This window comes from Nematolebias whitei, chromosome 2, assembly GCF_014905685.2.
Source record: "Nematolebias whitei isolate Nwh7 chromosome 2, NemWhi1, whole genome shotgun sequence".
In the NCBI taxonomy this organism is placed as follows: Eukaryota; Metazoa; Chordata; class Actinopteri; order Cyprinodontiformes; family Rivulidae; genus Nematolebias; species Nematolebias whitei.
In genome coordinates, this window is record NC_056499.1 from 54,982,716 (window position 1) to 54,995,087 (window position 12,372).

The 12,372-nt window shown below is 42.8% G+C and overlaps 1 protein-coding gene across 1 annotated transcript in view; it reads left to right on the forward strand.

Annotated features, from left to right (window-relative positions):
- LOC119427325 (transient receptor potential cation channel subfamily M member 1) overlaps window positions 1-7,837 on the forward strand; it is a gene marked incomplete in the record, with an annotated part of 37,646 nt that extends 29,809 nt beyond the window's left edge. Inside the window, 3 exon segments of the mRNA XM_037694917.1 lie at window positions 4,341-4,481; window positions 7,417-7,446; window positions 7,541-7,837. Coding sequence (XP_037550845.1) covers window positions 4,341-4,481; window positions 7,417-7,446; window positions 7,541-7,837 — 468 coding nt within the window.
- Between the last annotated feature and the right edge of the window lie 4,535 nt (window positions 7,838-12,372).

The window sequence follows — 12,372 nt, forward strand, 5'->3', positions numbered from 1 at the left end:
TGACCACAGAACAGTCTTCCATTTTGCCACACTCCATTTTAAATGACACTCTGAGAAGCTCTTTTTATACCCAATAATTTTGTCAATTGACCTAATTAGTGTTAATTGATCTTCCAGCTGTTCGTTATATGCTCAATTTCCTTTTGCCATCCACTTATTGCTACTTGTCCCAACTTTTTTGGGATTTGTTGACACTGCGAAATTTTGAATCAACATATTTGTCCTTTAAAATGTTACATTTACTCAGATTAAACTTTTGATCTGTTATCTATGTTATATTACGAATAAAATATTGACATTTGCCATCTCCACATCATTGCATTCAGTTTTCATTCACAATTTGTTTAGTGTCCCAACTTTTTTGGAATCTGGTTTGTACATCCCCGGCATCCTGAACAGAGGAGCGGACATAATGTCCAGGGGCGGTCCGCACAACAGGGACAGTAGCCTCCATCCCGAGCTGATTTCTCAGATTTGGAAACGGTTTGGGAGAGCAGCAGTGGATCTGTTTGCCACATGGGAGAACGCCCAGTGTCAACTATGGTTCTCCCTGAGCCCATGGGACAACCCACCGTTAGGAGTGGACGCTTTTGCCCACAGCCCGTGGCCCAAAATGCTCCTTTACGCATTTCCTCCAGTCTCTCTAATATCACGGTTTCTGAACCGAGTTCGAGAGGAAGAACTGTCAGCTATTCTGGTAGCCCCCGAGCGCATGAGCGCCCCGTGATTCCCAATCCTGAGATGTCTGTTATCGGGTCGACCGTGGAAACTGCAGTGGAGGGAGGATGTTCTCCTCCAGGCAGGAGGAGTGATCAGGAGTCACCCAGAAAAAGACCAGCACCTTTGGGTCTGGCCGCTGAGCGGATCCACTTAGAGAAGATGGGTCTCTCTCAGGAAGTGGTGCGCACAATCCAAAACTCACGTGCTGCTTCCACCAAAGCGCTGTACACATCAAAGTGGACAGCTTTTCAGCGTTGGTGCATGGAGAAAGTAGGGTTTTTCCCTCCCCCTTACAAATCAGAAGAAGAAGCATCTTTTCATCTCCTCTGCCCTGTGCGTGCGTTGGCATGTTACATAACACGCACGGCCACACTGCGTCAGACTCAACCTCTGTTTGTACATTATAGAGAAGCCTCTGCAGGTCGCCCGTTATGTGTGTGAGGCCATTTCTGAAGCTTACAGAGCATCAGGTTTAGAGCCTCCTGAGAACCTCAGGGCGCAATCGACCAGAGGAATTGCATCTTCGACAGCTTTGCATAATGGTATGACAATGCAGGATATTTGCAGGGTGGCTGCATGGTCGTCGCCTTGCTCATTTTTCCACTTTTATTTGCGTGATGTTTCTGGTTCCATGGCGCATTCTGTCCTTAGCACCGTAACAGAATAAATCTTAATGTTTTCATGTTTCATTCTGTTTAGACTCACATCTGGCTGCATGCAATTACAGTGTGAGATATTTATTATAGTCACAAGTTATATGACTGCTGTTTTGGTTTTATTGTTACCAATCAGTTCATGACTACTGTTACCAATCATTTCATTTGATTACTAATCAGTTCATTACTATTAATCCACTCATATTGAAGAGCTGTTGATCTGCTCTATTCACTGCTACACGGTTACAATCGTAACCTCCTGCTCTTTCCCATTCTCGGCAGCAGGACTGCTTTCAGCCTTCCTCTATTTTTCCTTTTTCCTCCGCCAGAAACCCTTTTCTCTCCGGGGCGCTCCTGTGCATGGAACGTGTAATTACACAGTGCGTAATTACGCACATAGAAGGCTGAGTGATGAAATGTTTTTTGGTGCAAGCAGGTGCTTCATATCATGTCTGAACGGACCCAGTGAGGCATAGACTACATCCTGCTCCGCCTTTAACCCACCACGGACAGCCTTAAAGGGCGAAGCCTATACGAAATAGAATGTTGGTTACGTACTGTAACCCCAGATTCTACGAGTATAGGCGTAGCCCTTTAAGTGCTGGGCCTCATTGGCTCCTAAATGGCTGAAGAAAAAGCTATTTGGGAGCTGATTACCCACTCTCAACGTGTGAGGCCCACACAACAGGTGGGCGTGGACTAAAGTTTTCAGTGCTACGCTTCGCGTGACGGGATAAAACCTACCAGCGACAGCCTTAAAAGGCTACGCCTATACTCATAGAATCTGGTGTTACAGTACGTAACCAATGTCTCTTACACCTGCAGCGTCTTACAGCCTCACAGTTACTGCTAAGCTAAGATGCTACAGATGTAGCGCTCCTCTCAAGCATCCTCTGAACATAAATACATCCATCCATCCATTATCTTTACCCGCTTATTCCATTTTGGGTCACGGGGGTCGCTGGTGCCCATGTCCAGCAATCACTGTGCGAGGGGTGGGGTACATCCTGGACGGGTCGCAAGTCCATCACAGGGCCACATAGAGACAAACGAGACAAACAACCATTCACGCTCTCACTCACACTTAGGGACAATTTAGAGTTACCAATCAACCTAACATGCATGTTTTTGGTCTGTGGGAGGAAACCAGAGCAGCTGGAGAAAACCCACGCATGCACGGAGAGAACATGCAAACTCCACCCAGAAAGGCCCCTGGACCGGGGTTTGAACTAAGGACCAGCTCACTGAGAGGCAGCAGCTCTACCAGTTGTGCCACCGTGCTGCCCAACATAAATACATGTTTATGATAAACCGGTCAACAACTGCCCACACTAAGCATACTAAACTGGCGAGCGAGCAACATAGAGTTGCCTCCATCTCCTCCACCTGTGCGCGTTTTATGTCGAGACAGGAGGGAACGCACAGAAACACTGCAGGTGTTAGTTACACCATATTCTGTGACCACCGTATATTGTGACCGTGGCAACAGACTGCTGTGTTTAGAGTTGGAGGTAACCAGGAAAACCTGGAGTGGAGTTGTATTGGCCTGAGTATTCACCTATTGATCAAGTGGAATGGATTAGTTCACGAAGAAAGAGAAACTGCGCCGCCTGAACTAATGTTTTATAGTAAAAGTGTGTGTGTGTGTGTGTGTGGGGGGGGGGGGGGGGGGCCAAATAACGTTTTTTTTAATGTGGGGGGGACTTGTCCCTTTCACATATAATGGTTGCAACACCTATGTGTATGGATGTATGGAAACATTTATGACAGCTGCTAATCTTCACAGCAGTGGATGTCTCAGTTCACCTCAAGGTCAGACTAATGTTCAGAACAGTGTGCTCAGAGGAAAAATTGAGTTGGTGGCTAAAGACCATGAAGGCTTGAGGGCTGTGGACTCTAGGATGAGTTGTAACTGGGGACCCTCTGACACAGGTGTGTGCGGCCCTTGGGGAGAGGTGAGTGGAAACCCTGGGTAACTAGAAACTGGAGGCCCTTTGATATTGGTGAATAAGTAGCATCCGCCTCAATTCTCACTGAAATGACCAGCAGAGACAGAGATGGCATGACACTCGGGTGTGAAGTTAGCATAGATCTAACTTTTTTATTCTGTAGGTGACGGTGTCGGTGAAGCTTAGAACCGTTTGGCCCTGTTGGGTGGCACAGCCCTTGAGGATGGCTCTGCCCCAGAGGGTGGTTTAGCTCTGTGGGGGGAGCTGGACTCATAAAGGTGGCTGGTCTCCTGCATGTGGATCAAGAGGGAGGCTGAACTCCTGAACTACAGGAGCTGTGGCCGTCCTGAAGACATCATGGTCCATGGTGTACTCTTGCATGGCTTCTTTCTAACAAGGGAACAATAGTATACTAATTTAGTAAATCCTTGGTGGCCCACAGTTTAGCCAGAACATCAGGTGAGGTAGCCACATTGTCCAAGCAGGTCCTAAGAATGATGTGGAGCCTTAAAAAGTCCTCTGGTGAGAGGTCTGAAAGGAAATGGCAGTCTTCTGGCTTCTGTTTGGAGTATTATCCGGTATTTTAAACATTCTCAAACCTATTAATTCACTTCATCATACTTTTGATCTGGTTCTGACATAAGGCATACAGAATAAGCACTTAATAGGATCTCATAATAATCCTGTTCTGTCTGACCATTTTTAATAAACATTCAGTTTACATTGACTGACTACACAGCCTCTTAAAGTAAATTTCATCATAACAGAAGTTTATCAGAGAGAGAATGCTGTAACTAAATAAAAATAACTTCTATTATTTATTCCTCCATCTTTCAGAGTAATGAAACAGAGAAAGACTTAGATCATCTTGTTGATACTGTTACAACTTCAATGCAAATTTCACTTGATTAAAATTGCTCTTCTGAAAAAGGAAGTGATCAGTCAGTAGAAGCTGGCTCCTTAGTGTAATTCAGAGTTGTATAATTTAAAACAGGCCTACTGATGTGTGTTTCAGGGAAATCTTCCTCCAGATTACCAGATCACACTAATTGATATTGGACTGGTGCTGGAGTTCCTGATGGGTGGAGCGTATCGGTGTAACTACACGAGGAAGAATTTCAGGACGCTCTACAACAACCTGTATGGTCTCAAGAGAGTGAGTAAAGACCGAGAACATCTATCACTACTGTAGCTGGGTTGACTGCACAGATAATTAATTGAAATGTTATATGACTGAGATGAGAAAACAAAACAAGAACTTGGATCTATATGTGAATGTTGAGTGCTGAATGACTTTGAATTAATTATCTAATAAGGCTAAAGCTGAGTTTTTAGGCTAAAAAAAACCAAAGCAGAATATTAACTAAAAGCTAAAAGGAACAAAATTTAAAAAATATTAAACATCATCTAAAAGAAGCAAAATGATAAACACTAAATATAGGCAAAATGCAATGAAAAGTAGCTAAAGTCTAGCTAGGACTTAAAGTTGTAAAATATTTATCATAATTTCGAGACTACTGAGCACACGTGGAACAGCTGTGCCCTCTAAATTTTAAAAGAAAAATAATACATATACAGGTTGCGCTTGTCTATAAGTCACAGGGGTCCATGTTGTAACATGAGATATTTACACAGAAAGATTTTTTAAAATTTTAATTAAATACTGTAGCATGGCAGTACACAGCTACAGAGAGATGTGCAGCTCTAGTTGTAGATCAAGAATCAACCACCAGATGGTGTTTTAAACCCTTGATCTTCTTGTTCAACCTACATACAGAGTGAACCCCACAGGTCTTCATGACAACTACCTCCCTCACCCATGGTTACTCTACTGAATGACCCAACACAATGGGGCCGAGATGGGATAGAGGCAGGGCAGCCGACTTGGGACCCGAAAGCCCAGGGTTCAATCCCCAGCCATTCCCACATGTCGTGGTGTCTCTGAGCAAGATACCTAATCCCTAATTGTTTCCCGGGCACTAACATAGCTGCCCACTGCTCCACCTGAGTGTATCTGGGTGTATCACAGGTGCGATGGGTTAAAGGCAGAGAACCAATTTTGTCACTGTATGGGAACATACAATGATGACAACACATGGCGCTTTACAATTTAACACATAATGAACACATAAACTAAGAAGAACAGATTAATCACTAAAAGAACAATGCTAAACAGCTAACTGAAAAGATAAATAATAGAACATAAATTCTACCCATAATTCCTCCCTGGGACCAGGCGACTGACAGTCATCCACAGCAGAATGCTACAATACGTACCAGTAACAAATATGTACAGTAAATGTTTTTTTCTGAACAGTGCCGGTAACACAGCTGGTTTAAAAAAAACCACAGTGGCCTACCAGGAAGTCATTGATTGATATCTTTATCTTCTTCCCGCGCACTGCGCCCCCTCCCTGGGGGCACAACATAGAGGGAGGAGAGAATGAAATGAAACCAAGTTTCATTGATCCACTGTGACCTGTTCGGTAATTTCATAGGTCAGATTTTTTCAACCGTTATTTAGTATACAGGTAGTCTCATTTAGTCACAAGGACCTACCCCGCAAGACAGACGTGTATTGGGCAGCTAAGTGAGCACCAGGGTGTGACGAAGCTAAATGTTTTGGCGGCATGAAGCTTGTTAGCCCATCAAAAAACAATCCATTACTTAACCACAGCATTGCATAAGCTGCAGGGTTCAAAGCATCTGAAAAAATAAGCGTCTGGAAATTATGGTACTTATATGTTTATTTACATTTTCACCACTTGCTCTTGCCAAGGTTGGACGCTTTTCCCTTCCTCTCCCTCTCCACTTTGCTTTGCTGCTCTGTCTGTCTGTGAAACTGCTTCTGAGCCTCTCTTGCATATCTTCCGAACCATAATTATGGACTTGTTTTGATCAGTTGTTCCCTCAACACAACTGATAACATTTCCACAAAAAGAAAGCAGGCTTTAGGCGAGTCGATTTGCCCTGTTGGCTGGATATCTCATCGACTTGAAGACTTGATGATGTGTCTATCTCTGCTGCCATTTGTGGATTTTAAGGACGCATATTTAATTGGATTTATGATAACTGGTTCCTACTTTTTGGATTCGGCTTGTTGCTGGTTTTATCTACAATCAAGGAAGTTGTCGGCAGCAAATTTGGACCCGATCACGCTGCTTGCCTTTATGATGGCTTGGTTCATGCCTCGAGTACCCAGACTCAAATGCTTTGGGCAAAATGGATCAGATCTCAGGGATTTTAGTCAGGCACATTCCATCGGAGTGGCCATGTAATTTGGACATTTCGGAACCATTTGTACCAACACAGACTCAAGGTAGACATCATTAAGTTCTGCCTGTCCCCAAAACAACTGTGTGTTTATCTGAATTTGGCTCTCTCAGCTGGCCTTGAAGGCCATCTTATCTGAATTCGCCTGGAGAAAATGTAATCTGACGATTACATCCTTATCAGGACTCTTACAGTGCCCTCCAGTGCATTCTTGAACTCGAGCATGGACTTTGTTGTTGATCCTTGAACATTGCTCACCGCTCTCGTCACCCCCCCCCCCCCTTCCCCACGGAATGTCTACGTCACTATGCGCTTTATGTGTGAGGTGTTTTTTAATATGAGAGTTTTTCTTCTCAGCCAAGAAGAAAAAGTTTAATAGGATTATTTTTGCCTCATTTCCTACGTGTTCCAGTTTCACTACTTTTTGTCTGTCTAACTAGATCCCACTTGTAAATGAGTCTTCGAGGCTCAATGTGACTTATCTCTCTGAAAGTCGAATGAATGAATTTGTGTACAAATTATTTGCAAGTAAAGGTAAATATTTTGAAAAGTACAAATGTTACAAAAACCAAAAGTCACAACACTAATAACCCGAGGATGATGTTTTTTTAAATATACATAAACGGCTAAAGTGAAACAAAAAATGCACTAGTAGTTAGATAACAAAAATGTACAAAAAAATTCTGAAAAATATTATTGACAATGTTGAATCAGCATTCATACAATAAGTGACCCTTTGACTATAACTTACATAATGGATATAATGAGTAAGTACTTGTTTGTTTGTAATCGACTCTCTGATCTTTTGTTCTTTACAGCCCAAAGCTCTGAAGCTTCTTGGCATGGAGGTGTGTATTTTCTAACATGTATTTGTAATGAATTGGCCGTAAGAGGAAGAGTCACTTTACTTGTTTGTTTTGTTGTTGTTTTTTTTCCCTGTAGGACGATGAGCCCCGGCAGAAGGGCAAGGGAAAGAAAAATAAGAAGAAGGAGGAAGAGGAAGACATTGATGTGGACGATCCTGAGGTCAGCAGGTTCCAGTATCCCTTCCATGAGCTGATGGTGTGGGCGGTTCTACTGAAGCGCCAGAAGATGGCGTTGTTCCTGTGGCAACGAGGTGAAGAAGCCATGGCCAAAGCTTTGGTGGCCTGTAAACTCTACAAGGCCATGGCCCACGAGTCATCCCAGAGCGAGTTGGTCGATGACATCTATCAGGATCTGGAGAACAATTCCAAGTGAGTTCCCAGAATCAGGATTAAATTTAGTTTCTGTTAATTTTCTTTAGACCATTGGTTTCTAAACTTTTCAGCTTCTGACTCAAAAAATACTAAGACCCTTACTACTGATAGTTATAGAATGTTAACACTGCCAATAAGCCATTAAAAAGCATAAGGACAAGACAAGACATTCCTTTTATAATTAATATATTCTCATACAGGGCAGCACAGTGGTGCAATTGGTAGAGCTGCTGCCTCTCAGTGAGCAGGTCCCTGGTTCAAATCCTGTCCCGGGGGCCTTTCTAGGTGGAGTTTGCATGTTCTCTGCATGCGTGGATTTTCTCCAGGTACTCCGGTTTTCTCCCACAGACCAAAAACATGCATGTTAGGCTGATTGGTAACTCTAAATTGTCCCTAGATGTGAGTGAGAGAGTGAATGGATGTTTGTCTCTATGTGTCCCTGTGATGGACTTATGACCCATCCAGGGTGTACCCTGCCCCTCGCACAGTGATTGCTGGACTTGGGCACCGGCGAACCCCGTGACCCAAAGTGGAAGAAGCAGGTAAAAGATAATGGATGGATATTCTTATACATGGCAGCACAGTGGTGCAACTGGTAGAGCTGCTGCCTCTCAGCAAGCTGGTTACCCTGGTTCAAATCCCGGGCTGGGGGCCTTTCTGGGTGGAGTTTGCATGTTCTCTCCATGCATGTGAGAGTTTTCTCCAGGTGTTCCGGTTTCTTTCTGAGAGGGACCAAGCCAGTCAAGCATGAGAACACAGTAGTAAATTTTCAAAGGAAATTGTACCCCAAAATAACTAAATTCAAACTAATTTGTTACAGGGCCCTTAAAAGAGGTCAAATGAAGAAAACACAGACTCAAGCCAAAATCATGAATTAACCTAACAAACTCAAACTAACTGCTCAAGACAAACTAAACTGACCTGCAAACAAAGACGACTTAAATATCTGGCTGACTAGACTAACACAACTTGGGAAGAGGGAAGGGAAACATCCACTCACAAATTTAACAAGCAACTTAGCACAAACAGTTAGCTTAAAAATTAACTTAAATAGCTAATAACTAAAACATAAGATTAACAAAAAAACAAATCACAAAGCAAAAGCACTTATACAAGAATTAGATAAGAGACTTCATGGTCTTCCAGAGTCCATGGTTTCAGCCCAGTTCAAAGGACTCCCCCACAAAACAGAGAGAAACCAACACATTAGGTTGGCAGAATCAAATATACAAAAGTTAACGAAATGTGCACGCTACAGTTAGAACCCATGCATTTTAATATTGTCAAACAAATAAAAAAATACAGACCCTTTCCAAAAAATTGGAATATCATGGAAAAGTTGTTTAACTTCCATAATTCCATTCAAAATGTTTATCTTTAATAGATGATAGATTCAGGGCCCACAATTTAAACAATTTCAAGTATTTATTTGTTGATTTTTACATAATTTGGACTTCCAGCTCATGAAACCCACGAAGACAGGAATTTAAAAGAAATTAGAATACTGTGAAGACATCAGCCCACACTACTCTGTTTTTGCAGAAAAAAAAGAAATAAATTAGAATCACAACAAATCAATCAAAATATGTACTTTCAAAACGATATGTCAGTCTTCAATACTTGGTTGAGAATCCTTTGCCTTAATCACTGCCTCGATGCGACGTGGCATTCAGGCAATCAGCCTGTGGCATTGCCTGGGAGTTATGGAAGCCTAGATTTCCTTGGCAGAATGTTGCGGTGACGTTGGATTTAAAAAGGCAGAGTTTACAAACACCTGCACTGGACATTGCACCCCAAATCATGACTGACAGTGGATATTTCACACTGGACCTCAAGCAGTATGGGTTCTGTTCCTCACCCTTCTTTCTCCAAACCCTTGGACCTTAATTTCTGAATGAAAGACACACTTTACTTTCATTGGAAAAGAGGACCGAGGAACCCGAGAGTTGTAGCCTATCTCCCGGATGCGTCTGAATGTGGTGGTTTTTGAAGCTGTGACTCCCGCCTCATTCCACTCTTTCTGGATCTCTGCCAGATTCTGGAATCTTCTTGGTCTGATAGTCCGCTGAAGCCCACGGTCATCTCTGTTGATGCTGCATCTTCTTCTGCCACATTTTGTCCTTCCACTAAACTTTCCATTGATATGATTGGACACAGCACTCTATGAGCAGCCAGCCTCCTTAGCTATGAACTTTTGTGGCTTACCCATCCTATGGAGGGTATCAATGATGGTCTTCTGGCCAGTTGTTATGTCTTCAGTCTTCCTCATATTGAACTGAACTGAGACAATTGAACCAAACTGAAGCAATTTAATGACACCTGGGGAAACCTGTGCAGGTGCTTTGAGTTTAGTAGATGATTAGTGTGTCTCACTCAGTTTAAAACATTCATGCCCTGCGACATTTGGGCTGATTTCTCCACAGTATACTAATTTTTTTTTTTAATTCCTGTTTTCGTTGGCTTCATAAGTTGAAAGCCCAAATTATGTAAAAATAAACAAATAAATACTTGAAATTGTTTAAAGTGTGGCCCTGAATCTATCATTTATTAAAGATGAACTTTTTGAATGGAATTATGGAAGTTAAACAACTTTTCCATGATATTCAATTTTTTTGGAAAGGGTCTGTATATGAAAGCTCAAAGTGAAAAATTGTTGGTACGTGGGGTTACCGACTGTGTGGCTGCAGATGTGGCCATCACACACCCACAGGCCAAAAACATGCATGTTAGGCTGATTGGTAACCTGAATTGTCCCTAAGTGTGAGTGAGAGAGAGCATGGTTTTTTGACTCGTTTATCTCTATGTATTCCTGTGATGGACTGGAGACATGTCCAGGGTGTCTCCCACCTCTCGCACAGTGATTGCTGGACATGGGCACCAGTGACCCCCGTGACCCAAAATGGAAAAAGTGGGTAAAGATGATGGATGGAAGGATGGATGGATATTCTCATACATATCCTGATGCATGCTCAATAATTCAGGTAGAACAATCTAACAAAGTTAAGTCAGATACTCATGAAGGTACACAGTGATTTTGAATCAGAAAGACTACCATGAGAAAGTTACGTCACTCCTTAGTGACTTAACCACTAATGAGCCGCTGAAAAGAGATCCAGGAAGTGGCTACAAGAAGAAGTTGATAGATTACCTGAAGCATTTGGAGCAGGACAAGGCTGTTGGTCGTATTCTGTACCACAAACTGTATCCAGGGGAGGCCACACCTACTGTTTATGGTTTACCTAAAATTCACAAACAACGTGCACCTTTAAGACCAATTGTTAGCATGATTAACTCTGTCGCTTACAATGTTTCCAAATGTCTGGCAACCATTCCATTCAATTATATGGATTTCTAGAATTGCGCCGCTCAAGGTGGCTGCATGTTGGAGCAGCTCTGTTACTTTCATTCTGAGATTTTGCTTTTGGAAACTTTAATTCCTGGTTTTCTGGATGTAAATCATATTTTTAGGATGATTGTTTCCTCTGGTATCGGATGCTGTGCAGCTGGAAGGATTTTTACTGAGACTTTTTTGGCTTTGGACATTTGTTATGATGCGTAACCATGGCAACAAGGCAGTTTTGTACAACCAACAGCAGCTGATTAACATCTCAAAGCTCAAATAATATCTCCACTACAGCCCCAAATCTCAAGTGAGTTGAAAAGGATGTTCTGTGGATGGATTCTCATCTACCTGCCGGCTGTGCTCGAGTGCCTGACCACTGAGATTCTGGAAATAGCAGGAAACACGGCTCATGACAGTGGAAGGACAGGATCGTCTTTCAGCACCTACAGCTGGCTGTCCGCAGCTACGAGGAGCTCGGCAGACTGCTGGGAGCAGCGGCCATCACTCTGGGAGGAGTTCTGCCCAGCGTTTGGGTGGTCCTACAGCCCGAGGGGAACCGAGAGGCCAGCCAAGTCTGGGTGGATGGATCGGCCGGCATCGGCAGCCAGTTTTTTAGGATCCACTGAGGGATGGATGTTTACAAGAGCCATCAGCATCTATAACATCTCTTAATGAAATGAGGATAACGAGTTACAACAACAAAATAATTTCCCTTTGGGATTAATAAAGTAGTATTGAATTGAATTGAATTGAATTGAATATCATCATGGAGACTAATGAAACAATGCTCTCTTTTGATGTCACATCACCCTTTATGTGCATTCCTGCTGATGATGCAGTAGAGGTGGTCAGTTTAAAATTAAAATCAGACACCACTCTGAGCAGCAGGACCACGCTTTCCATAGAACAACTGTGTCAAATCTTGCAACTCTGCCTGCAGTCAACCTACTTCACATATGGGAAGCAATATTATAGTCAGAAACATGGGTGTGTTATGGGGTCTCCAGTTTCTCTTATTGTGGCCAACCTGTACATGGAGGTAGAAAAGAGAGCCTTGACGTCCTTTTCAGGGACACCACCGAGTCACTGGTTCAGGTATGTTGATGACACCTGGGTTGAAATTAAATCTCAGGAACTGACAACATCAACTCTGTGGATAAATACATCAAGTTCACACAAGAAGATGTAAAAAA